Source organism: Copadichromis virginalis, linkage group LG8, assembly GCF_057382275.1.
Source record: "Copadichromis virginalis isolate Kocher_CV1m ecotype Utaka linkage group LG8, C_Virginalis_male_GT1.1, whole genome shotgun sequence".
Classification (NCBI taxonomy): Eukaryota; Metazoa; Chordata; class Actinopteri; order Cichliformes; family Cichlidae; genus Copadichromis; species Copadichromis virginalis.
The window spans coordinates 5724780-5752272 of NC_140625.1; the positions used below are offsets into that span (position 1 = coordinate 5724780).

Sequence of the window (27493 nt, forward strand, 5' to 3'; positions counted from 1 at the left end):
GCTTGCTTTTACACTTGAACCAGAAGTGCTGGTAGGCGTTAGCTACATAAAGTGTTTCTACCTTATTCCAGTCTTTATGCTAACATTACCACCTAGCTATTTTACAGACAGATGTAAATGGTTTTGATCTTAGAAAGATGTATGTCATTTCCAGTAATATAAAATTATGACTTCAGTTCCTTGGCTAATAAACCTCGTCCAATTATTCGTGTCCTCTGTAACCATGGTTCTCATGTCATGTTGACCAAATTGTTGTTTTTTGTTTTGTTTTTTTGTTTGTTAAAATGAAGTGTTGCACTTGAGTGGCTTCTCTGGTTACATGTTAGCTATTACCCAGCTTCAGTATATGTCAAAGCTAATACTTTATTTCCTGTCTTCTGTTGTCAGAACAATTACTGTCCTTTTAATTATTTTTGACAAATTTTTTAATAATTTTCCCTAATTAAGAGAAAAGTAATCTGACAGAAGCTTCCATGTTGCTTGGCCACTGACTTGCCCAAGTCCCTGTATACTACAAAAAAAGACAGCAATAAACTTATCACTTATCAAAATTATTTTGGCAGTTTTTTTTCGTGTCTAAATTACAAGAAACACACAATACAGGTTTCCAATCTTTTCCGTGGGAACTTTATTTGTAACGATCAATGAAGATACAATATAATATTCATTGCCCTTAATAATATCTTATAATCTAATATGAACATTCTAGTAATTTTGCAATTTATACAACATGTACCCTGGAGATTCACCAGCGTCAAGTTAGCTTCCTGGAAACACATGACAGACTACAACAGCTCTAGAGACAGTTTGAAGTTAAACGGCTCCATCTGTGGGCTTTCTCTGGGGTCTGCACCATTTCGTGTTAGACAGAAATGGAAAGTCGCTTACCAAAAGAATCGTGTGGGTTCTACAACGTCGCCACCTATGCGGTTGTAATGTGTTGCCCTCCCAAACAGGCCAAAAGTATTCAACATTTAAACAAGCCACACTGAAACGTCCCCAACCCACTCCAACAATGGTGGTAGTTTCTGGGAGACGCATGTAAAAGTCCCTACAGTGTCCCACACTTAAAGGACCATCATCCATACAGTTTGGTTAATAGCTATCGCCAAGTAATGTGATATTTGTCTCGCCATTCTGTGGATAAGAGGCCCCGCCTGGTAAATGTGGCTTTCTGAAGAGAAATGACAACGGGTGCATCTCAATAGTCTCAAAATTGTGGCCTCCCATTGACCTTCTGCCACACAATTATGTAAAACTCCAGAATATTACTATAACTGACAAAGGAAGACAGATGAGGCATTTTGGATTATGGAGATGCATCAGAGTTTAATGCATGGTAATATTCTATCATCAGTGCAAGCCAGAAAGACATACTAAGTCATGGAGAAGCATGCCGAGTCCGTGGTGAACTTAAGGACGAAAACGTGTAACTGTGTTGAGTGAGATTCCTCTTCTCCCGACAGTTCGGTAGTTGGTATGGAAGTCAATAGTTTGTGATTTAGCAGCATTTACAGTTTTTATTTATTTTTTGACAGAACTCCCATGCCTAGACTTTTAAACTTGTAGTTACTGCTGCTATATGGCAGCACGGTGGATCTGTGATCAGTGTGGATGAGAAGTTTAACTGTACAGCACTATGACAGGTGGAATTAAGGCTCATTCCTAAACTAAAAGAATTTGCACCTGACACCTATCTTGGTGCTTGGATCTGTGTTTAGGAATCAGCCTTAACTGTTGAGCAGAACCTGCCAGTAACAGCAGGTTAGGTGTTCTATGTACATACACATTTACAGTGGACATAATGTCCCAAACTAACTTTACACCAGGGTAGAGGGCATCTTCCACTACTCGCAAGGAAACGAGGATGTTTTTGTGGGACAAAAAGTGTGTAGCCTGGGAGACTTCTGGGTGGTCCTGAAAGAACGACAGTATGCCTTAATGCAAACTGATGCATTTAAAATGCAGGTGAAGGCATTTATTAAAAAAAATAAAATAAAATAAAAAAAAAAAAAAATACGGTTAGCTAGATGTTAAACTTGAATTTATTAGCATGATAATAGCGTAACAGTCTTTTCTATTTCCTCATCCATTTGACTAGAACTATATAGTAGAAAAATATACATTTCTATTGAGTTAGTATACCTTACTTTACCAATCTTAACCTTTTTTTTTTTTTTGGACAGAATTATTTAACATATATTTTGCTAGTCTGCTTCTCATCTTAGCTAGCTATTGTTACATCATCTTGTCCTTTGTCTTTTTTTATTAACAAAAACCTATAAAGGATATTTGGAAGCATGCGTTGTTTTTTTGTTTTAACCTATCAGTTGTCTTTAGCTGTAGCTACCTCTTTGAATGACAAAAATCCAGTTGCATTAAACCAGGTGTTGCCATTTGATATTACTTCTAATTAGGAGTTTCTACCACCAGCTCTGTTCAACAAGACTAACACAGGAAATTCTCAATCAAAAAGAGATGCTTAGTTTTATAACTCAAACACAATGATAACAAAAGAGATGAACTGAGGCCAGTTTGTGAGAAATGGCAGTCGTCTTATGTTTCTATCAAGACAGCTTCTCACAGATTGCATATTGGGGGAAAGTGAAAAAGAAAAGAAAAAGAAAGCTGCGCTACCAAATCCACGAGTGTTCCACACAGAAACACTCTTGCATACTCAACCATTTGCTGTGAGTAAAGGTGCTCTCAACCAAATGCATGAAAAGACTGTTGAGACAGCAGACCTATCTGCATACATTTGTACATGTCAACAGTTCAGAGGTGAACACACATATGCAAACATACAGTCCACAATGTACAATCCACTGGGTGGCTATTTTTGTTCATACATCAAGAGCGTCACTGCTCACCACTTTATTTGGTAAATTCTGTATTTGTGTACAAATTCAAGTACATATGAGATATATATCTATATCTATATACACACTCCATTCCTTTTTCCCCCTCACATACACAGATACATTGCATTTTACTAAGACAATGTTCTCGCTTCAAGTTTTTCTGACTGAAGATAAATGACAATATTATGGGATTTTAAAATCAGGTGATGGGAGGTTGAAAGGTTTGCTTAAGGATATTTGTCTCATTGCACTGAGCAATTTAGACTTCCTTTGTTCTTTGGAACACGAGAAAAAAAACTGGTGATCCCACCTAACTCTTAGGGCTAAGATGTCAAACGTCGCGTCACAAAACTTGGTGTCCAACCCACTGTTGGCTAACGACCCCCCTCCCCCAACCCTCACCCCACCCTCCCTGGACTAACTGTCAGTCGACATACATGGGCGAGATAGGAGAGGCAGGGATCTGATCCAGAATGCGACACACATAGCTGGCAACGTCCACAAAACGCTCCTCATACATCAGAATGAAAGGGTGTTTCTACAGGAGAGATACACAAAGCTGAAGTGACAATTCATCCTGTATGAGGCAGCTAATTTAAAGTTGGTTTAGCCTAAATCCTCAAATATCACAGAGCTAGGAGTTGGGGTAAAATTGTATTTACTGCAGCAAATAAAAATGACTTTTACATTTCAATTTTAAGTAGTATTGAAACTCACCAGAAGCTCCTTGTACTTTGGCCTTTTTGATTCATCCTTTGTAAGGCTGGACAGGCAAAAAAAAGAACAAATCAGAGGCAATGTGCCAAATGTAGTGGGCATAAAAATGTTCCCCAATCAATTTTTACGTGATTGTGCTTACCATAGGTTAACAAAGTTGGTGAACTTGGGGGAGAACTGCCTCTCCTCTGAGTTGCTGAGCTGGGGAGGCTCACCTTTTACCACCTGCGTCAGCTGATCGAAAACACTATTCCACTTAGGGTAGGGGAATCTTCCTGTTGCCAGCTCATACTGATAACAAACAGAAAGAACTGTGATTGTCTAACACTGTGGATTTATCCTTATCGCAACAGCTTAACTTAATAAAACCCTTGAGTCTTACCAGGGTGATTCCCAAACTCCATACATCAGACCGCACATCATAGCCTTGTCTAGAAGCACTGGGGTCTATCCTTTCAGGCTGCAAAATGCACAAATGGAAATATTCTGTGATACACAGATAATTCACTAGACCCCATACGACAGTATTTCACTCTATCATACAAATGCAAAATACATGTCAGTCACAACAATTTTAAATCCAATGACACGTGAAGTGAACTTGTCATTAAATGCAAAGTTCTACTGAGGATGCCCATATAAATGGCATATATGGAATTACTTTAAGGTGTACTGCTGACCTAAACACTGTCAGAAATCCTTCATAGACTCGCTCCCAACTGCAACACCCTCTGTGCAGTGAAAACTACCGAGGAATGACTTGACACACAGCTTAAGCCAGGGGCAGACAATTAATTTTCCCAAAGAGTCACACGAGAAGCTGGACTGTTGCAGAGGGCGATGTTAATAAGCTGAACTCAATTCTGCTCAGTATTAATTTGATCTCTCCACAACAGTTCCACTTCTCATGTGGCCGCTTGGGAAAATTAATTGCACACCCCTGGCTATAGGTACTGAACTGGTCTCCAACCTCTTTTCAGCAAGCCTGATTTATTACAATCCAAAGGATCAGTTGCTCGACAGCACAGGTCTGTGCCCCCATTGGTCAGAACTGAACACAAGGGTAACCCATGCAATATTAAGCAGAAGATTTAAATGTTTTGGCTGCTTGGGGTGCACTCTGCAAGGTATGAACAACTCAAATGAAGGTTCTTAATAAATATGATAATAACATCAACCCGTTTTACTCCTTCACATGTAACTGATGCATATTTCTTAATCAGTGCAGTTGATTACTTACTGCCATGTAAGGCCTGCAGCCTGCATCTCTGGTCTTGGCTATGGAGTCCACCAGCTGGCCGCTGATGCCAAAATCGCACAGTTTGATATTCCCCTTTCGGTCCATAAGAATGTTGGAAGGTTTGATGTCTGCAAACACAGTAAAGGACGACCTAACTATAATGTAACTGGGACGAGAGTTAATTAGTAATAGCTGATCAGAATAAAATGAGAAAACTTACCTCTGTGAATTATTTTCAAGTTTTCTTTTAAGTGGTTCAGTGCTTTAACAGTCTGTTAAAGAGAAAAAAAATCTTTGGTTAATTATTTGATGCTATGCATGCCATTACAGGAAAATTACATTACATGAATATGAAATCGTTGCTTACTGCTAATGTTATTTTGCCTAATATTTCCTCTGGAATGACGTCATCTAATGCACAATATACATATTTGTAGAATTTGTCTAATGAGGTAGACATAAGTTCCATACAAATCCAACAGTCCCCCTGAAACAAAGACATAAAGGTTAGACTCCTTCAAGAATTTGCAATCAACTGAATGAATCAGGTATATTTTGTTTCGGTAACATAAAAAAAGACAGGTGGGTGTGTTTTTCAGACCTCCCTGAAGAGGGCGCCGTAGAACTGCACAATGTAGGGACAGTCACTACTCCTCATCACTACATCAAGGTCCATCAGCAGCTGCTTCTGCTCCTTCTCATCCACAGTGGAGCGAATCCTCTGAGGGACACATCAGAAAACAGACATGCATGTTTCAGCCTCACACTTTTAATCACATTTCTAACTTTAGCAGCATTAACAAGAGAATTCATTTCTGAGAGAGCAATGGACATGAATTGAACAGCCTTCATTTTTGTTATTTATTATACCTTGCAAGTTCACCTGCTATCACCGTGTGCATGCTGGGTTCAATAAAAGTAATGCACATAAACCACTCAAGCCATCCACATCCACTTAACAGTGAGAGGTCATTTGACCACAACACTGATGCTAGTTCAGTAAACCTTTGTTTCAGTCAGAAATGAAACTGTTCGACCCTAAAATGCATCGGCGAAACTAATTCCAATGAGCTCGTTATCATGTTATTCAAAATTCAACAACGCATTTTTCCTAAAATCAGAGTCTGTCAGTATTTCATCTACACAATGAATGCTTCTAAAAAGGCTGTCAGAATAAGCTAACATGTAACCACCTGCAGTGCACACTGCATGCCATCCAGGTGTGTGGGCAGACTGCTGCTGCTTGCACAGCTAATGTTAGTCACACTTTGAGAGACGTTTACTGTCAGACTCGTTTTAGTACAATCGACTAAAATATTAGTTGGTTGGGACGTCTTTGCAAAACTGAGTTCAGATGCCTGTTGATCAGTAAAGACTGGCCTCTGGTGACGTGACATTTTCATGCAGTACACTACAATATATGACCTCAATACAGCAGCTCTGCATCAGCTTAACAAAAAGTAGAGAAGCACCTAGAGACTGGCCAGAGACTGGAATTGGTTGATTCCACAAACTTCTCCAGATCACTAATAGTCTATTATTGGGCTACCTTGACAGCCATGATCTGGCCTGTGGGTTTGTGGACCATCTTGTTGACGGAGCCATACGCCCCACGGCCGATCTCACCAAGGTCTCTCAGATCCTCTGCAGTGAAGTCACAGTGCTGCTCAGGGGAGATCTTCAGCTTCCCAGATGACTCAATACTGTGTGTCCGTAGGCGCTCTCTGTTGAATGTGGGACGATGACAGCATTTAGATTTAATCACTTATATTTTAATCAGAAATTAATTCTATGTGAACTGTAAAGTTTCCATGAACCGGCTTTAAAATCTGATCGGGTATGTGGGATTTGACAAGATGGCAAAATATGAACATAGTATTTGTAATATTTTTATCATTAAAAAAATCCCCTCATGATATTAAAGGTGCAGGATGCATAACGATTAGACCACCATTAGTGCTATTAAGCAGTATTTCTAAGGATATGCCCCAACTTAGACTGCATGTTGTGCAACCAGAAATATGAACATGTGCTGAAAAACAGTCGTGTCAGTGATTTTGTGCCATTGCACAGCACTCAACAAATTGCCAGGAAATGTAGCAACATGTCAACTTAAAAAAAAAAAAAAAAAAAAAAAAAAAACTGCTAGCAAGCTAAGGTGGTTAGCATAAAAACCAACTCTACAAATGTTTTACACAGAAGCAAATGTAGTCAGTGCATTTCTGTTGTCATAGTAACTTGAAGAGATTTTGGAAAATTGCTCACAAAGAAACTTAATAATCAAAACGTACTTCCTGAGGTTATGAAGCAAATGAGCAGTGTTGTTTCTCTGTAAACGTCTACACAACAGGACTACTTTTTGCAACCAGGCACTGCCCCCTGCTGGCCTGACAAATTCACTCTACTGTTATCAGGTCCAGAGGCTATGTTCAATTTCTATATACAACCTCTTATCTAGTTCCAGTGACATCATGTCCCAACTATCTTTACTCACATGTGAGGGTTCTGGAAAGAGGGAACTGTTGGATTGAGTGGGAGCCTGGAAGCCGGTTTCACTGGAGGGTTGGCAAAATTCAGTTTCAGAGCTTTGCGTTTACCTGGTAGGACAAAGAGAGAAACAGATGCACAGTGCCACCACATGCACACCAGTCTGTGGGTTCAACCAACTGGTGAAGACAGAGGATACACATGGTGTGATAAAATGCCTTTCTTACCTCAGTATTGTCTTTCTACACTTGAGATAAGTCTCAATATGCCACAGCAACTTAATATGATCCAAGTATAAACACATTCATATGCATTATGCAGTTGCATTTGAAAAATATGACTATGAGGGAAGGGTGGGAAAAAAAATCTGTGGCATGAAGTTTTGGAGTTCTCAAGCTCTTCTCAAGCTTCGAGAAAGCAAAAAGTTTTGAACACAAGCAAAAATGTACAGGGGTTCCCAGTGTTCAGATAGGTGTACTGCACAAGCCCTTTTAGCTAGAACCTTCTGAACAAATGGCATGCAGCATGTGTGCAAGCTATCAGGCTAGTATGCTGTGCACTAAGCAGGGTGCTAACATTGGGAATCCGTGTTCAGAATGTTTCCATCAATAATCTTTATAAATGTGCATGTCAACACTAAACAGTTCCCACTGACATGTGAAAGCGACCCAACACTCAAGACAGCACTTCGTTCAGACTGAGGACACATAGGTTGAATTAACTGTTAGGTGCATGTGAGTATATGAATGCATCACCCAAATAGAGTTGGTAATTAAGTTTAGGCATTGTTGAAAGTGCTGAGTTCAAGTGTTAAGTTGTCTCTGCCATGCCCTGTCCAACCAGCTCCTGAATGCAAACAGATCCCTTAGCCTTTTAAGCCCCAGTGCAAATGAATCTTTCATGGCAATAAATATATTTGTGACAATTAACAGCAGTGAACAGTGGACAGACTCCCACTACCAGAGCACCACACAGGCTGTTTCAGTAGTATACAGTGGCATCCTCTCACCTGTGTTATCCAATTACGCACGTGCATGTATATAATAGTATAAACCATGAATCAAGACTGAAGCTCAGTAACAGGAGGCAAGAATGAGCCCAGTCTTGAATATGGCTACAATAACAGAGGGAAGGATGCTCCTTTACACTACTGAGGTGTCCCCACAAAGAGTAGAGGTCGTGTGCTTTGTGTGCAAGTCTAATGCTTACTTTGGGGTATTCCAGACAGGCTTATCTGAAACCCTGAAGTAAAGAAAAAAACATTTTTACTACATTTTCTTGAAATGTGTTGTTAAGAGTTTAAATGGGCCACGTTTGATAAGTGCCGTCCCAGCATGATTCAATGCTGAAAATGGAAAACAGGTCAGGATACTGAGAACGTGCTTTAGCTGGCAAAAGATGTGCCACATATTGGTGGGTCTTGCTCAGTGCACTGCCATATATAACCGATGTAGTACTTGCTGTATTACTGGCAAAATAGTTCAATTTTAACAGTCATTTCAGTACCATCTTACTTTCAATTTTGAAAACCAATGTTCTGCCAGTCTTGTGGCACTGTGCATATGGCACTACTTTCTGCTGTTCCACTTGCAAATACTACCACCAGAACAATAATCAATTACATGTATTTGTCACTGCTGCCTATATAAAACTGTTTTAGGCTTTTGCAATTACTTCCTGTGACCTCTCTAATAGATAGATAGCAATTGTTGTGCCAAGCTAAGTTAGCTGGCTGCTAGCTTGTTAGCAGTACTAAAAGCATATGGCAAAAAAGCAAATAGTTCAATTTTCCCATATTGCCAAGATTATTATTAAAGTTGAATACTGTATCATCAGTGTATGAAGTACTATAGAAGAATAAGTGGATTGTATTAAAAAGTGACAGTAAAATTAAAATAAACTATATTGTTTCCTATACTTTGTTTGGCATTAGCCCTTTTTGCTAACGTATGCTTAGCACTACAAAGTCAAAATACAGCTTATTAAAACGAACTCAATGTCACTGTTTGCCATTGTACCTTAAAAGTAAGTATATAAACTAATATCTTAGAAAATTACATTTTTGTGGGGAAAAAAAATAAAACAAAGGGCTACACGTTAAAGCTAGCTGATAAAACAGTCTTAGCAAAAAAAAAAAAAAAACCCAAACAAAAACAGTTTGTATTACAAGAATATATTTCATGCTGCAAATTCTTGGTAATAAAGTTAATTACATGCAACTGTTGAATTTAATCACAATGGGGAGTGGGGTGGAGGTAAATAAAATTAATACTAAAAGCTACGATGTTTGTTAGCTTTATAAACAGACAGTAGTAAAATACTATGAACACACTAGTGATGACTGGTATTTGCCGGTGGAACAAGACTGATATTCTCTTTTTGTTGGCTTAGCAGAACACCACAGTTTCACAGTGGCCAGCCACTAAAAACTGGCATGTGCCACTTCAACTGGTATACCTTTCATACAATGGAAACCACACTTAACAGTGTCTCATCAAATGGGGTCTGTCTACATCAGGTCATTCTAACATAGAAACTCAGTTGAAAACATGCAGAAAAAAAGATGATACAATTACAGGTATTACAAAAATGGAAAACAAAATAACTTTATGCGAACAAAAGAAAAAGACCAGAGGGAAGCGATGGGGACATTTCAATAAATTCCTTTGCCAAGATTGGCCCTAAAAATTAAAAAAAAATAATAATAATAATAATTTTTTTTTTCAACTCAACAAAAAACGAAATCTCCCCAAATCAGACTAAAACCTTATAAAATAAGTTTGAATACCTGTTTCATTTTGACATCTCCAGCAGGTGTTGGTTTCTGCAAGGTTTAGATAAAACATTTGATACTGCCACAGAGCAAGAAATTACAAAGTCAGATATGGCTGTTGAGGCTTAAGATTAGGCGCTTAATAATCAATAAAATCCAGAGTAAAGCCCTCCTGATATACTATGAGCACATCCATTATTACATGTAAGTCTGTCTAACCTGCTCTGCTGGCTTTTTCCAATGAAATGACAACTCTTGGAAGAAAACACAGCTTAATGTATGTGAAGCACTTTACATGTGTGTGTAATCAAGGTTTATGAATGACAATAAGAATTCTATTTAACCCCCCAAAACACCCATCAGCTGTCACTACATGACTCCCTGTATATCTGCAGAATTTCAACTATAGCGGAGAACTCCTACTCTGAGGACTGAGGGTTTCATAGGGGGTGACAAGCAAGTCAGAACAAATAGCATCCTATGGAGCTGTAGCCCAAAAATTGACTTTCCCCCCCTCCTCTTGTAATTACACTTATATGGGGGGTGTTAGTCTTCCATATACCACAGCACCAGGAGCAACTTTACTCCTGACAGCAGTCACCTTCAACCGCTCCTTACACACATTCAAAAGTTTCTGTGGTGATTTATCTTTGCTTCTGAAATCTAATTCTAATTTGTAAACCGAAGTAAGCAAGACAAGGCCTAAACCCTCAGGTCAAAGAAGGTGCTTTTCCTGTAAGAAAAACCCTACGGACAAAAGTTCTGTTTGTTACTTCAATTTTAACATAATGTCGATATTGCATTCGCAAAAACTAAACTAATACGTTGTCTCCCTTTTTTAGTTAAGTATTTTTGTCAAGTGTTAATAATTATTTTGGCGATTTTATTCCTATTCGTTGAGGACTCTCTTGCGATCATCCTCTTTTATATGCCCAGTGGATTAATGTAGAATAAGAAAATTTGATTTTATGTATTAAGTTTCAGTAGACGTTTCTGTTCCTCACAGCACATTATTAAAATGTGTGACCTCACTAAAACAAATCTTAGCTGACTACAGGTTTTGTCACGAGGTCTGCCTGTCCGATAAGAGATGACAGTGTGTGCTTAGAGGCATTAACTAGATAGAGATGTACACTTAACAAATATAAAGGCTTAGACTTTAAATTTATTTTACAAATCGAGGTGATTTGTGTCAACACGTTATGAAACCACCGACCGTTAGCAACACAAGGAAGACAAGTAACGTTATGTATGGCCTGAAGCCAACAGAATTTAATGTTGACACTTAATAGAATTGATAGCCCCAACTTTAACTTTATTAGCTCCATCATTTCTTTGCTACTCGGAGCAAAGCACTGAAACAGTGGCCTGACCGGGGACAGAAGTACACTTCAGTGTAGGCCTTGAGGCTACTTGTAGCAGCCCTCTGCTAATAACAAAGGCGAAAAAGTTAAAATAGTTGGAGAACTCATTTTTTTAAACAACGTAATACTTTTAAGGTAGAGTCGAGATGTACGATTCAAACTTCAGGAATGAAAACACTTGACTATGCCATTACAGGCCCGTTGGTACAACAATTAAACTGAAGCTTGTGCATCATTGCTAGCCTAGCAGCAGTGCAGTTTCAGGGAGATGGAGATGAAGCTAAGCGCAGAAAGACAGAATTAGCGGAAGTCTCACAAGTCAGACGTCAAAGTAAAAGCGCTGCTTGTCAACAGACAATTACTCAGATCCTACAGTAAAGCCTTTGATTAGTTTAGGCTAATCAACTACATGGTGTGAATATTTTTTTAAATCTGATTTAACATGTAAAAACTTACATGTGTGATGCTTGTCACTAGCTGCTCATTTTAATTTTAATTATGATTAACCAAATAGGTGCACAGATTGACCTTACTCAAAGAAAAGGCGGTTCGGCCACTATTTTGGCTTGTTTTAGCAAAAGTGTGCATTTTGCATTAACATAAGCGGAGCATCTGCAACAGATGCATTAAATTGATCACGTTTCCAGACATGGGCCGCGTAACATAATTTATTTTGAAAGTTCTGACCGAAAAGACTTACTTATTGGGTTTCTCTTGGCTACAGTGTTTCTGCTTTTAGGAAGCTAAAGGCTACCCTTTCCTACAAACTCTTATGTCCCCAGTAGAAATATGAAACTGTGAACTGGAGCCAGTTCTCGCCTACCTTGCATGCTGCTGCTCTGTGTTTGCTGGTGGAGTTGGTGCGACGTTGATCCTACGATGTTGCTGTTGTTGCTAGAGCTAGTGGAGTTGCTGTTAGGACTGGGAGTCGCCATTGTTGTGTTGAATTCCAGCAGCAGCGCTCAGGCTGCAATGCAGAGAGTGAAACTTCGCCCGCTCTGCCTCCAGACGGGACACTGCGCCACTTGAACGCAACAGCCGCAACGACGGCCACGTCTCTGCTGTTGCTGCTTTTATGGACAATCGGAAATAGCAAATCACGACTTCACAGTTGAACGTTTGACCTGCATAAATAACAAATGTATATAACATATTCTACATTCTGGCTAGTTTGTATCGACTCAATTCTATACTTTTGTTTTATATTCTAAGCGATTTAACACAATATGATGGACAAAAGACGATCTAATGTATTACATTTTTTATTTCGTGTTGAATAATGAAGCTTCCTTTTTTAATTTGTAATATATTTTACTCAGATTTTTATAGTTGGATTTACACTGTTAGATGTGTCAGCTCATCAAAGATAATCAAGGATCACATAATATGTCAAACAGCCTTTGAAATGATACGCAAATTTCTGTCCAGGAAGTTTATGCTTCATTTTTGGTAAAATAAATTCTGGTGTTTTATTAGTCTGTTGCTTAGCACAAATTAACATATGTGTATATGTATCGGTGCTTTGAATGTAGCCTGCTAATCAGCAGTAGCTGCTAACTAGCACTCCAACCTCACCGGTAAAAGTCTGCCAGTCTGTTATTACAGTCTAAGCTAAAAATGCTACACTTTTAATGTTCAACTCCATAACTACATTTATACCAAAACAACAGAGACAATGGTTACGCCAAATTGAGTATTTATGATGAGATACTCAAGAAACAAGGGCTTGTGTTTGTGGCAGTGAGGCAAATGTAGTGGTCAAGCTTTTTTCTCATCCCTTTTTTGTAAAACAAATGCACCACTACTTTTTCTGTTTCTGGACTGCTGCTACATGTTAACCACAAATCATCGGTGATCAGTATGGGAAACTGGCTCCTTCCTTTTGATTGCATGTGTTACTTTCTCCTTTGGGGAGAGCTTATAACAAATACAGAACTTATAAAACATGTTAACTTCGATTTTCTTATTAAACAAACTAATTTATTAATAATTTAGGCACTCTGCATGACGCAAATTTCTAAAATGTAAAATAATAATCCTTGTGCCGCCGCAGTCCTCCAAAGTATCCCATTTTAAGAAATACTGCTCTAATGAAGAAACACAAGTATTAGTACGCATCTGTACATGGTAAAATTTCAGGATAAATCTGAGGGCCAAAATGAGTAGCTACATAACATGTCGGGTAGATTTAGCCTTTTACATCTGAGGGGTAAAAACTGCATATGTAGAACCAGCAGTCAAATCAAAAAACACATTAAAACTTTGCTTTGCAATAAAAGTGTCGTTTTTTTCTCCCCTAGGTGGCACTCTTGTTCCACAATGGAACTGGTTCTACCATCAGGCTCTTTAGGCTTTCAGTGTGAAGGAAGAGATGGTTAAATAGGTAATCGACAATGTATATGGAAATACCATACCATACACTGGAGCCTGCTATCACATCATTATATTTATATAACTCCACCCCATGATGAATAACTTAAGTCTCAATTTTTAATTTACCACTAACTTGAACACATCACACAATGCAAGAAACAGTAGCATTTAATGTATCCACTGAGCATAGATGGGTTTTTATTTTCACTTTATTTCATACAGCCTTAATCAAACACTTTCAATCAAGTGTTGTCACCAATTTGGTGTGTTATCATTCACACGCTGTCATAAATTAAAAAACAACATAAGTGTCAATAAAATATCTGAGCTACTGTATTTGTAAAGTATGCTGCTGTTTTCATATTATCATATTACAATCCCTTAAATAGTTCCTAATTTGTCAGTGTTTTTCCATTTGAAAATAACTTAAAAAGCTCAGTGCTGTAAAGTGGAAAGCAGCGAGAACACTATCTTCTTGTAAGGTGTACTCATAATATTCCCACTTCCTCAGCGAAACATCCTTCAAGTTCCCAGTCTGAAGAACATTTCTCAAAATCCAAACAGTTCCATCACAGCTCCAGGTGTGATTAAACACAAAAGCACACTTTCAAAAATCTTCTAAATTAGTTCCTAGGTGTATCACTAACTAACTGGTGGACTGGACTCACACAAGAAATAATTCTTCAATAATTCTTTTTCAAGACAGAAGTGATAAAGTTGTGATTCTTTAATTACAGTATGTGTCCTTTTGTCTGGATGGAAACAGAAACACTCGATCTGTGATACTCCCGTATCCTTTCAGCTCCATCCTGTCTCCATATACAGAGACTGTGGCGAATGCATTGCTGTCAGGTGGTGTCTCAATCACCCCATCAACCGTCAGGTGGTGCACTCCTGTATCTTCGTCTTGGCAGTATCCACCGTCGTGGGCGTGTCCCGCCATGTAACACACCACACTGGTGTGGGAGCGTATGACGGCCAGGAGCTCTTCAAAGTTCCATGCGAGGCAAATGGTGCCTGTGCAGTCTGGGTGGATGGGGAGGTGACCTGGATAAAGGAGGAAAAATAAAAACACATGTGTTCTTTTAAATTGTACTAGAAGCACTGGAATGTTGAAGATCAGGCTCTGATCAAGCTGAGCTGGGATCAGCATACGTTCACTTTGGGTTGTTGGCTACCTTTGTGTTAGCATGCTGTTTGTTCAGATGCTTGCAAAGGGCTGGTGTTTTGTTAGCAGTGTAATGCTCTTGGTTCTGTGCTGGATGCAGTTTGCAAACCTAGAACCAAGGAAACTGACTGCAGCAGCAGAAGACCACACCAGGAACCGTTCCTGCTAAGAGCAGGAAACTAGGGCTCCAGTTTGCATGAGCTCATTAAAACTGGACAGTAGAAGATAATGCAAGATAATGTGCCATGTCACAAAGCTCAAATCATCTCAAACTACTTTCTGGAACATGCCAGTTAGTTTACTGAACTCAGATATAGCTCTTTCAGGATGTGGTGGAACAGGAGAGTCCCATCACAGACATTTTGCTGACAAAGCTCCATATTAAGATAAGAAGCTCTTATCTTAATATGGACTGAAATCTCATAGGAAGGTTTCAGCACCTATGCCGTGAGAAATTAAGAAATTAATTAATTGTTTTCTTTTTTCTTTCTCAGCAGGTGACCCAGGTGATTGATATATGCATTTTTTTTCTTCTTTTTTTTCTTTCTCTGCCCGTTCTGTTGGTTTTTGTTTTTTGCCCTTCTCCCCCGTCCCTCTTCTCAGCTGTTTCTCTTTCCCTCTTTCTTTCTCCCCTTCTTTCCCCCAGTCAAGTCTGTCCCATATTCAGTAAGTGAAAATAAAATAAACAATAAAAGGTGAATCAAATGGACCATTATGGCAAGGCTGGGATGGTCAGTTTGGTAAAGTAAATCCGTTGGGCATCTTTCTTTGCCTTTAGACAATAATTCTGATGGCAAAAGAGCCAAACGGGACAGGCAAAAAAAAACAAAACTGGACAGTAGAAGATAATGCAAGATAATGCACCATGTCACAAAGCTCAAATCATCTCAAACTACTTTCTGGAACATGCCAGTTAGTTTACTGAACTCAGATTCGCTCTTTCAGGATGTGGTGGAACAGGAGAGTCCCATCACAGACATTTTGCTGACAAAGCTGCAGCAACTGCATGAAGCTCTTATCTTAATATGGACTGAAATCTTGTAGGAAGGTTTCAGCACCTATGCCGTGAGAAATTAAGGCAAATCTTGGTCCTGTACTAGCAAGGTGTCCAGTGAACGTATTTAAAAGTTTTACTTACTGACAATTGTGACCTTTTCTTGTTTCTCATCAGCTGATGATAGAAGAGAGTCTAACCAGTCCAGCTGGTCCTTACTGAACCCACCATTGAACATTGTGAATCTCTGCGTGAGATTGTTAAATGCTGAAACAAAAACACAAACCATCATCAACTCAGTTGTTGGGTCGCAAGCTAGTTTAGTCAATAACAAGTGTAAATCCATAAAACCTGTTTTCTATCCTTTGGTCCTCATTTACAAATTATGCTACTAAAACACATAACTGTCCTACTGGATACCTTCACTGGTATAAATTACATTTTCATCTAAGAATTGTCAGTTGTTTAAGGAAGGCAATAAATAAACTAAATACATATTACTGCATTTTATACTGTGTACATGCATATTCCTGTTACTTGATATCTGGGCTAATGTAATTACATTTGTTTTATTAATGTTGTAATTATCAGTAAAGCATACCTGGAGGGCAGTTGAGATCTTCGTTTTTGTTATACTGCTTTATCAAATTCATAGCATCGACATATTGTTCACTGGCCTTCTCTCTTCCCAGCAGGCTCACATCATAGGCATCCAGGACAACAAATGTAAACCCGGGGAAAGGGCTGAAACTGTAAGCATATATGCCGGAGCCGGCCGGGGCAGTGCTCATGCTCCTGTCAGTGTGGAGCGTGCTGTTGAGCTTTGAACGCAGCAGCGCGCTCCTGCTGAAGTTATAAAACTCGTGGTTTCCCCATACATGATACACCTCCGCGGGGCAGGAGCTCAGCTCTCTCAGCACGGTGTCCAGCGCGCGCTCCGAGGCGTCCTTGGGCTTGTTAAAGCCGTCGATAATGTCTCCCAGCTGGAGAATAAATGCTGGCTTGACAGCTGATTCCGACCAACTTTTCCGAGCATTTCTCAAGAGCTGGAGACCGCTTCGGTAGTATCGCCTACGAGTCCGAGTGTAATTGTAGCCGTCGTCGATGTCTGCGTACTGAATGTCAGCTATCACGCCGAACGTAAACAGCAGCGTTTGCTGACGACAGTCGTCCATTCTTGGTGTTGTCTTCGAATCAGCTTGAGTGCGCCCCTTATATCTACCGAGGAAGATGAAAATACCGACTCCACGCAGGTATCCTGTCCACCCCCTCACATGCTGACTGCCTGCCAGAATTTCTTCCGTTGTCTAGAATGACAGCGCAGCAGCCAGCGCGTAACCGAAACTGACGGCAACAAAACAACTTCCGGCATCCTTCGAAATAATGCTGAAAGCGAAACTGACTCATCGCAGCACACGTGAAGTGAAAATGTGGAAACTGGCTTTAAAAACTACTCATAAATTATATATTTTATTTCATAGGTGAGAATACTACATTTTTCTTTTGGTTTATTTTTCTAGATTTGTAGAGAAATTTAAAGACAAATGTATTTATTTTATAGAGAATATAAAGAAACATTCATTTACCTATGCTACCCCTGCAACAAAGGTCTCCATTATAAAATATATAGTGTTTGAGTTCCCAGCATGTTTAAAATTTTGCTCTAACTTTCACTTGACAGTGCATGAATCAAAAACATCTTTTCCATCTTACCTCCACTCAGGTATTTATTCCAACAGGCTATACAGTAGTTTGGGGCGTGTTGTTTGTTTTGTTTTTCAACAAATTTGACATAGCTATAAGACTATAATGAAGGAGAAGGTTTAATCTAAAATAGTATAAAGCAAAGACAACAGACAAAAACTTGTATTCTTTTTTCTTTTAAATGTTAGAGAGAACAGTTCTGTCTTTCAGCAGAACTGCAAGTATACTCAAAAGATTAATAAAAAAATGAAATATTCTTCTGAAAGCTATATAGATGAGGAAGTCCTTAGTAAATATAGATGAACAACAACATATGATATATTACACAGTGTAAATGTTTATTAAACAAATGTACACCAAAATACAGAAGCAGTTGTAAAAATTAAATACATCCTGTGATTCAACAGCTTGTAAAACCACCTTTTAGCAGCAATAACTTGAAGTGATTTCTGTATAACTTAATTAGTCTCTTGCATCTTTCTGAAGCACTCTTCTTTACGGCGTTGTTTCAGTCCATTGAGGTTTATGGCCAAACCTTCATGGCAATTTAAATCAAGCTAAAACAATCTCAATTTGAGGACTTTTACAAACAGTGATGTATTTTCAGTGAGGTATTAGTACTTTTTACTAAACAGCATAACGGATCAATACACCTTCCACCACAGCTGCCCCCTTAGTTTAGTTTTGATCTGCTTACCACAACAGAAATGTCACAAACATGAAATGACCCCCTCCAATTCTAAGGACCTATGTTCTTGATGATTTATGATGTCACCCTTTGGTTTGTTAAGCCATCTTCATTTTTATTGGTCCCGATTATTCATTTATTATTTATTATTTCTAGCACTGCTTTCACATGCTCACATCTGTGTCTGCATCAAAATAAAACTCGTCTTCCTTATTTGCATCAAGAAAAAATATATATATACCAAAACTTAATGCAAAATTAAAATCAACAAGGCTGTTCCAGGTGATCCTCTTGGAGGCACAAGCTCATAATGTGGAGGAAATTTCAATTTTGGTGATTTTTAAATTCTTTTAACATAATGTTAGTCGTCTACATTAGTCCAGGAAACTGCAGGGAAAAACTATGATCTGCACAAGCGGATGGTCCAGCACTGATTTAGGGAGCAACTGATTTGCTTTTGCTTTTGCATTTTAACTGGTGAAGCATACATTTAAGTATCAATCAATCATGCTTGCCCATGCAAAAATCATTATCAAAATTAACTTTTTATTAATTGTGCAGCCCTAAAACAAGTATATTGACAATTATTTATAAAATTTTAGCCTTTTACTGAACATTTTTTAAAGTTTTAATGAACATTTTCAGTGTTTTCAAATTCAAAATCTCTAGGGTTGCAAGAGTAACCTTCTGTATGGGGTTCTGCTATCAGACAGTAGTTTTACAATCATGGCTTGCACGTCACTGTTGAATTTCACCTGAAGTCTCTTTCCCAGGAGTTTCTGTTGTTAGGCCTGTGACACATTTGGGAATCCATTTGAGGACAGTGGCATCCCACTCACCCTCAGCTCTGTCCTGCAAAGGCTGGAGAGAGAACAGGATGAATCCTACAGATAGAAAATGCTCTAAGAACACACTTTGGCATGTAATTCAGTCAGAATGCAGACATATTTCTGTGTTTCCACAAATAGCAGCATGACTATCCGTAGAGTGAGCTGAGCATGACAATATCTGCAAACACAAGGCACATCTGCAGCCAGCACACAGCCACTCAAGTCAATTTGATTATAAGCAGATTTTAAAACAACAAGGGCTGACCAAATTTCTGTATGACTAAAAATAATAACTCAGAGCAAACCAGAAAGAACAAAACAAACAAAAAACAAAGTGAAAGAAAAGTATCAAAAACTAATTCACATTTAAATGCAAGCATGTAAATATGCTTCTTCAAGCAGGTTTTAAAGACAATTTAAAGAAGTGTTGGTGAGGTCCTGATTTGAAGAGGCAGACTGTTCAAAAGTGTATGTGCAACTACAGCAAAGGCCTGATCTCCTCTGTGCTTTAATAATAATGGATTGCATTTATATAGCGCTTTTCGAGTCCCTCAAAGTGCTTTTACAATTCATTCACTCTCACACACTGGTGGAGGCAGCTACAGTTGTAGCCACAGCTGCCCTGGGCCAGACTGATCGGCCCCTCTGGCCAACACCAGTAGGTGAAGTGTCTTGCCCAAGGACACAACAACCAAGACTGTCCAAGTCGGGGCTCGAACCACCAACCTTCCGATTACAAGACGAACTGCCAACTCTTGAGCCACGATCACCTTTAGTCTGCTTCTCAGAACAACCAGAAGCTGTGATCAGCTGACCTTAATGCTCTATCTCGTGACTTTTTTCCCCTTAATAAATGAAATCTTTAAAAAAGTGCATTTTGTTGGTATGTGGGCTAGCTTTGTCTGATACTTGTTCGATGATCTGAATGTGTGAAAAAAAATAGTAGCTCAGGAAGGGGGCAAATATTTAACATCACCGTGTTTCTGTTCAAGTGAATCGAGTGGATTTACCTGCTCTGCTTTCTGGTATTCTCCATGCTGCTCACAGCCGATGTCAAACACATACTTCCCCGGGCCAAGCGGCTACAAAATTAAAACCGAAGATAATAAGGGAGAGAGGCACAGACTCATCCTCATTTACAACGACACAGACCACAATGATATAAGAACTGATTGTTGTTTCTGTTGATTGACACTGAAAACACCAATCTATGTCATTTTGGAACAGTGGGGCAAAAAACAAAACAAAACAATACACAAGGCAAGAATGGAGCCGCATAATGTAACTTTCTTTGTGGTTAAAAACAGAAAAATGAGTTTTTTGTTTTTCCTTAAAAAAGTCTTTTTACAACACTTTGACCTTTTGATTATGTGATGAATGAAGCGATTCTGAGGGCTCTATAGAAGACGCACCTATCCTAAAGCCTCTACTTATATCAAAGTAATAATGCTACAGTATACATACATTCTTTAAAATTAGACTTACGCTGAAGTACAAATGTTCTGCATTAAAACATACTTCAAACTCTATAGAACGGTTAAATCATGGAGATAGCTGGAGATAATTCACTATAGCTAAAGCACACCATAATTTAATAGTTTATATATATATATACATACATACATATATTAATCTAATTCTGCTAAATAGAAGTACAGTAAAAGAGTACAGTCCATCAAACCGACTAACTAACTAAAAAAACTAACTAAAATCCCCACAAAGCACGGTGACTAATGAAGCCTCCAGGAAAATGGTTAACTCACTGGACAAATGATGTCGTCCCCTCACATAAATATACACACAGGTGCAATGAAAAGAGTGAATGATGCTCTGAATTTAGGGGAATAAGGAGGACGGTGTCATAAAAACATTTATGTCACTAAAAACAATGAATAGTGATGACAAATAACACATAACTTAACAGTGATCACAAAAATCATGATAATCATTTTGGCTATTGTCACTTTTCACACCATGCACAGGCTACATTAAAACATATTCAGTATTTTGATCGATCACTGACCAATTTGTGAGAATGTTATAAAAATAAAACTTACATAGTTGTTGATAAAGTTGCCCATGAATCTGTGGTTAGTATGGAGGTACTCTCCAGCTGACTCCATCTTGCCGTTCACCCAAGTGCCCTTGAACTTAGAGCCAGTTTCTTGGTAGTGGTAAATGCCCTGTCCGTGCCTGGAAATCACAAAAACAGCAAAGATTCAAGTAGCTTTTAACATATCTAGTTACAGCTAACTTCAAAGTAAAAGCATGTTGGTGCAAAAAAAAGTTCAAACATCTCAGAAGTTAAAGACATGTGACAGCATTTCTGGGACTACATTTCAACATGAAAAAAGTCCTGCTCTCTAGAGTATTAATACTGTTGAATCAAAGTAAATTATCTTAACATAAAAAAGTGTATATATAATATAAACCCTGACTCCTTCTGGCATTACAAGTTGTTATAGCAATTGTGATTGCATTTCTTGTGACATACCTCAAATTTTGCAGCCACTCTCCATCATAGGTGTCTTTGTTGGGGTAGGTGTAGACACCGTGACCTTGTCTCATACCCTCAACCCACGACCCTGGCAGTCAGAAGAGGCAGTGGTAAGAGTTTTGCTTACAGAAACCAACATCAGAGCTTCAGCTGGCTTTAAAAACGTTCTCAGGACTGTATAAAAATAATTTTGATTGGTAGAAGTACACAACACACTCATGTAAAGCACATTTGTTATACCTTCATATTTGGACCCATCGGGATAGTAGAAGGTTCCCTGTCCATGTTTCATGTTCTGCTGGTAGTTCCCTACATATCTCGCCCCATTCTTGAAGCGATATGTCCCCTAGTGGAGAAAGCAGTTATATTTAAATATATATTAGTCCTTACCCGAGTAGCATCAGGGAAAAGCGTGAAATATTAAGAATTTTCTTTGGGACTAAATATTTAAATAAAATTGTAATTAGAGGGTAAGACTGCTTTAAACTGCTTAATGTTCTCACGCACTGTCCACACTGTTATCTAATTTAGCAGCTTTTTCTATATCTAAAGGATAATGTCTTTATGTGCTGATATGCACATACATGCAGAATGTTCTGTGCTTTGGACTGCAGGGGTCCAGCTCAAACGTCCTACCTGTCCGTGTCTTCTCCCGTTCTGATAGTCTCCCTGATAAATGTCTCCGTTGGGCAGAATAGCTTTCCCGAATCCGTGCCTTTCTCCAGCTTCATTTCTGCCTCCTTCATACTCCTGCTCGGGTAAAAACAAAATAGGGTTTTACCATTAGCTTTAGTTCATCGTCGGCAGCAAACAAACTTAACACGATAATTATATTCTCTCACCCCGAGTTTATTTTGTTCATCCTCGAACTCCTCAGATCCTACGTCCGACATGTTTCTGTCAGTTTCTGAACGACTGTGTTGTAGTTTTAGTTGAAACAGAAGCGCCAAAAACGGGGAAAATCCTGCACCTGCTCTTTTAGCCTACTAGTTTACAGTTGCTATGACAACCGTCGGTCACGCGAGCTAAAGACCCAGGCGCGCTCTTGCCTGAGAAGACTCTTGCGCAGTATTGATGTTCATTTGTGTACTGGACGGACGCAGCCACAAGAGGGCGCCCATCTGACTCCGATTTTTTTTTCCAAGCTAAAAATGTTTATTTTGGAGAATACGTTGTAAGTTACTATGGGTTTTTTAAAATGTGATAGTAGCTTTTTATCTCTACTCTATTAAACTTTAAAGCCAAGTTCCCCACTTCTCCATAATGAAAAGCAACGAGTGTATTCAATGTAGTTCAGTCTATTTTGGAGGGTGTTATTCTAGCAGTAAACATGGTGAGCCACCCCTTATTTCTTTATATTTTAATTCCACAGGATTGGACTTTCTTCCTTTAATTGGTTTGAAGAGTTTTCAAGTCAGTTAACAGATAACTTCGCAAAGAACCATTTTTAAATGATGTATTCAGGTACTTTGTTACTTGTGGCAAAAATACATGACTGGGACCCATTTAATTGAATCTATGAAAAATGTCAAAGATCACACCTTGACAGATATATATAGTATTTTTGTATGAGCAAGGTAATTCCCAAGGGGCTATTAGCCAACAAATATACCTTAAAAACTGGACGAAAGAAGAAGTGGCAGGCCTAAAAAACTACAGAACATCAACAGTGTGTGACAGTCATGTTGTAAAGTGACAGAAAAAGGGCTTGACACAGCATGTGAGAGCTACTGCACTGAAAGCTATTCGTCAACAATAATCTCAGTGGAAGGGTATGAGGTATTACAAACTACCAGTGTTGGTCAAGTTACTTGAAAAAGTAATCAGTAACTAATTACCGATTACTTCCCCCCAAAAGCAATCCCGTTGCTTTACTGATTACTAATTTTCTAAAGTACTTAGTTACTTTTTAAAAACATGATTTACAACCTGAATAAATCTAATAAAACTAGTTTTAATAGTTTTAATCTTTTAACTTTATGCATCAAGCAAAAATTCAATTATATGCAGCATTCTCTGACTGGAAGAAATTTGTTTAACATTTTAATAAATTGTGTCAAACTTAGTTCAGTTTTGCTCTTTTAAAATCTGCTTCAAAGCTCCAAAGGGCTTTTTTATGACCACACAATCAAAAAAAAATTCACAGCATTTCAATAAATGATTCATGAAAAAACATTTTTCTTGATATCTTGGCAAATCAGTATGTCCATCAAATGACACCAACATAATAAACTTAATGACCTCTCCTTTGCAGCTCTTTATTTAGACAACTTGAACTTGTTTTGACATTAACTCATAAGCCCTGAGATTTTGCCATCTGTTGCATGAAAGATTAGAATGAACTCTGGTTGTAATCCACTGTGTTCAGCTGTTCCCTCTGTGACTCAACATAAGGTGCCGTTTAAAATTTCTGAAGCAGGTATTCAATAACATACATAATAAAGATAAATGAACGGCAGTTTGTGGCCGTGGTGATAATCTCTGTGGCATCATTGTCCCTTTGAGGACAGTTCCTAAGAATATCTCACTCCTGATTAATTCCTGAAACAGTGCATATTTAAGAAAGGGGCAGCTAATACCTGGGTTCACTGGCTGCTTGTTCGAGATTTAGCACCTCACTTGTCAATTTATATCCATCTAATCTCTCTCTCATGACGCTGTCACTGGTTTTTAAAATAAGTGACAGTTTAACAGCCTATTATGACCTGTTTCCTGGGCATGATTAAACACCTGGCACCATCTGCCTGCATACAGAAACATTATACCAATAATGTTAAAATGTTGACATATCTGATGTAGATAAAGTTGCCCAGCACAACTTAGTTAAAAATAAAAGTTATACATTGATTTGCATGCCCAAGCAAAAGATGACTTGTGGAGAAATCCTTGTTGGCAAGCACAGCGGTAGTTTGTCACTAGATTGGTGCACATCTCATGAGGGGTTTTGGGACACTTCTCTTTACTTACTTACTTAGTACTTAGTTCCTCCTACGCCGAGCGGCGCATCGGGCAGCTAGTGATCTCCATCGATGTCGGTCAGCAGCGACTGCTTCAGCTTTGTCCCAGGCAATGTCGACAGTTCTCAGGTCGTCCATAAATGTTCGACGCCATGTGGTCTTTGGTCGGCCTTGCTTTCGCTTGCCAGTTTGTGGACGCCATGTCATGGCAATCTTAGCTGGGCGATGAGGGGGTAGGCGTAAAATACACTCAACAAAAATATAAACGCAACACCTTTGTTACTGCTCCCATTCCCCATGGGATGGACGTAGAGACCTAAAATTCATTCCAGATACCCAATATAACCATCCCTCCCAAACAGTGGTCACAAATCAGTCCAAATGTGTGGTAGTGGGCACATCTGCTATATTGAGATAATCCATCCCACCTCACAGGTGTGCCACATCAGGATGCTGATCTGACATCATGAGTAGTGCACAGGTGTACCTCAGACTGCCCACAACAAAAGGCCACCCTGGAATGTGCAGTTTTTTGCGCTATTGGGGGTCTGGGGACCCAGAACCGGTCAGTATCTGGTGTGACCACCATTTGCCTCATGCAGTGCAACACATCGTCGCATGGAGTCTATCAGATTGTCAATTGTGGCCTGTGGAATGTTGGTCCACTCCACTTCAATGGCTGTGCGAGGTTGTTGGATATTCGTGGGAACTGGTACACGCTGTCGTATACGCCGGTCAAGCACATCCCGAACATGCTAAATGGGTGACATGTCCGGTGAGTATGCTGGCCATGCAAGAACTGGGACATTCTCAGCTGCCATCTGCCCTGAACAATGTGAACCATGATTCATCCGTGAAGCGCACACCTCTCCAACGTGCCAGACGCCATCGAATGTGAGCATTTGCCCACACAAGTCTGTTACGGCGACGAGCTGGAGTCAGGTCAAGACCCCGATGAGGACGACGGGCATGCAGTTGAGCGCCCCTGAGACGGTTTCTGACAGTTTGTGCAGAAATTGTTTGGTTGTGCAAACCAATTGTTCCAGCAGCTGTCTGGGTGGCTGGTCTCAGACGATCTTGGAGGTGAACCTGCTGGATGTGGAGGTCCTGGGCTGGTGTGGTTACACGAGGTCTGCGGTTGTGAGGCCGGTTGGATGTGCTGCCATATTCTCTGAAACGCCCGTGGAGACAGCTTATGGTTGAGAAATGAACATTCAATGCACGGGCGACAGATCTGGTTGACATTCCTGCTGTCAGCATGCCAATTGCACGCTCCCTCATTGCTTGTGGCATCTGTGGCATTTTGCTGTGAGACAAAACTGCACATTCCAGGGTGGCCTTTTGTTGTGGGCAGTCTGAGGTACACCTGTGCACTACTCATGATGTCAGATCAGCATCCTGATGTGGCACACCTGTGAGGTGGGATGGATTATCTCAATATAGCAGATGTGCCCACTACCACACATTTGGACTGATTTGTGACCACTGTTTGGGAGGGATGGTTATATTGTGTATCTGGAATGAATTCTAGGTCTCTACGTCCATCCCATGGGGAATGGGAGCAGTAACAAAGGTGTTGCGTTTATATTTTTGTTGAGTGTATGTCCCGCAAAGCGAAAGCGTCTTTCTGCAACAACATCGGCTAATGGGCGGGTGCCTGCTCTTCGTAGGACCTCCTCATTTGTTATTCGGTCCCGGTAGGAAATTCTCAGGATTCGCCGCAAGCCACGTTGTTGAAGCACGTTCAGGTGTTGAATAGTTGCACTTGTTGAGCGCCAGGTTTCACTAGCGTAAAGTGCAGTAGGGAAGACGATAGAGTTCAGTAGTCTGAACTCTGCCATTGCCGGTCCCAAGCCCGGATGAGAAAGGAGGGGGGTTGGGCGTGGGGCTAGCAACCCCACCCTGTAAAAACTCCAATCGCTACGGAAACAGCAACTTCTCTTTACAGAAACTCTAAATCTTTTAGTTTTCTTGGTTGCCTCTTGGGAGCTCCCTCCATAGATTCTCTGTAAGATTGATGCGATAAAATCATCCTGTATCTTTAACAGAAAAAAGACTCAAAGGAAGTTTCCACCTCCGTGCTTGACTGTGGGGATATTGTTCTTTAGGTCATACTCAGCATTTCTCTTCCCCCAAACACAGCGGGTCAAGTTGATGACAAAGAACTTGTAGTTCTTCATGTAATTTATAACATTTATGTCATGTGTTTTTTCTCAATTGTGCTTGCTATCCTGTCTCTCTCCATTAAAATGAAACTACCATAAAAATGAGAGACTATTCATTTCTTTGTGAGCAAAAGTAGAAATTTAGCAGGAGATTGAAGAATTATATCCTCCACTGTATGCCTTCTGATCTCAGCCAGAATTGACATATTTTTCATGAGGTTTTTTTAATAGCCAATAAAATGTCATTGAAAACTTTTTTGCATTTTTTAATGTACTATCAAGGTTTAACCAAAACGTTTTAAAGCTAAGGCAACCTCTTTCTGCACTAAAGTGACATTGGGTTGGTTTTTTTTGTTTCTGTTGCATCTGTCATCAAGTGTCCCTCAGACAAGATTCTTTGGGACAGGAAAAAAAGAAGCCTCAGATTCTCTAATGTGACCGCTAGTCCACTGTGATCTCTAAAGCCATCCCAGAAGGATCCTGGAGGAATTTCTATTGAGGGCTTTATCAGCTATGACTTTATTTATAAGCCTGTCATGACTATCAGAAGTGTCACCGCGCACCATTAATGGTACATTTCAAAACAATAAGCTTTGGAGATAAGTGAAAAATGCATTTTGTTACATTGCTGTGAAGACAGAAATCCTTGCCATGACATATGAAGTGTATTCACCA

At 39.4% G+C, this 27493-nt stretch overlaps 3 protein-coding genes across 7 annotated transcripts; all 3 read right to left on the minus strand.

Moving 5' to 3' along the window:
- Window positions 1-2027: 2027 nt before the first annotated feature.
- On the minus strand, window positions 2028-12509 carry map2k4b (mitogen-activated protein kinase kinase 4b). 4 transcript variants are annotated; one of them, XM_085465476.1, is made up of 13 exons: window positions 12266-12509; window positions 10094-10129; window positions 8515-8547; window positions 7313-7415; window positions 6368-6542; window positions 5420-5539; window positions 5186-5305; window positions 5039-5090; window positions 4819-4946; window positions 3961-4038; window positions 3721-3869; window positions 3579-3624; window positions 2028-3399 (listed from the first exon to the last, which is right to left on the minus strand). In XM_085465476.1, exons 1-13 carry the CDS (start codon window positions 12375-12377, stop codon window positions 3286-3288), a joined length of 1266 nt encoding a protein of 421 aa, XP_085321602.1. In that variant the 5' UTR covers window positions 12378-12509; the 3' UTR covers window positions 2028-3285. The 4 variants fall into 4 exon arrangements, with proteins under 4 accessions (XP_085321602.1, XP_085321604.1, XP_085321603.1 ...); XM_085465478.1 differs by lacking the exon at window positions 10094-10129; XM_085465477.1 differs by lacking the exon at window positions 8515-8547 and having other exon boundaries at window positions 12266-12508.
- Window positions 12510-13967: 1458 nt separating this feature from the next.
- Window positions 13968-17339, minus strand: adprm (ADP-ribose/CDP-alcohol diphosphatase, manganese-dependent). Its single transcript, XM_085465480.1, has 3 exons — window positions 16579-17339; window positions 16122-16244; window positions 13968-14862 (listed from the first exon to the last, which is right to left on the minus strand). Exons 1-3 carry the CDS (start codon window positions 17150-17152, stop codon window positions 14543-14545), a joined length of 1017 nt encoding a protein of 338 aa, XP_085321606.1. The 5' UTR covers window positions 17153-17339; the 3' UTR covers window positions 13968-14542.
- Window positions 17340-18895: 1556 nt separating this feature from the next.
- rsph1 (radial spoke head component 1) lies at window positions 18896-22724 on the minus strand. 2 transcript variants are annotated; one of them, XM_085465481.1, is made up of 7 exons: window positions 22539-22722; window positions 22333-22446; window positions 21937-22042; window positions 21694-21784; window positions 21257-21392; window positions 20210-20281; window positions 18896-19230 (listed from the first exon to the last, which is right to left on the minus strand). In XM_085465481.1, exons 1-7 carry the CDS (start codon window positions 22587-22589, stop codon window positions 19108-19110), a joined length of 693 nt encoding a protein of 230 aa, XP_085321607.1. In that variant the 5' UTR covers window positions 22590-22722; the 3' UTR covers window positions 18896-19107. The 2 variants fall into 2 exon arrangements, with proteins under 2 accessions (XP_085321607.1, XP_085321608.1); XM_085465482.1 differs by having other exon boundaries at window positions 19097-19253; window positions 22539-22724.
- Between the last annotated feature and the right edge of the window lie 4769 nt (window positions 22725-27493).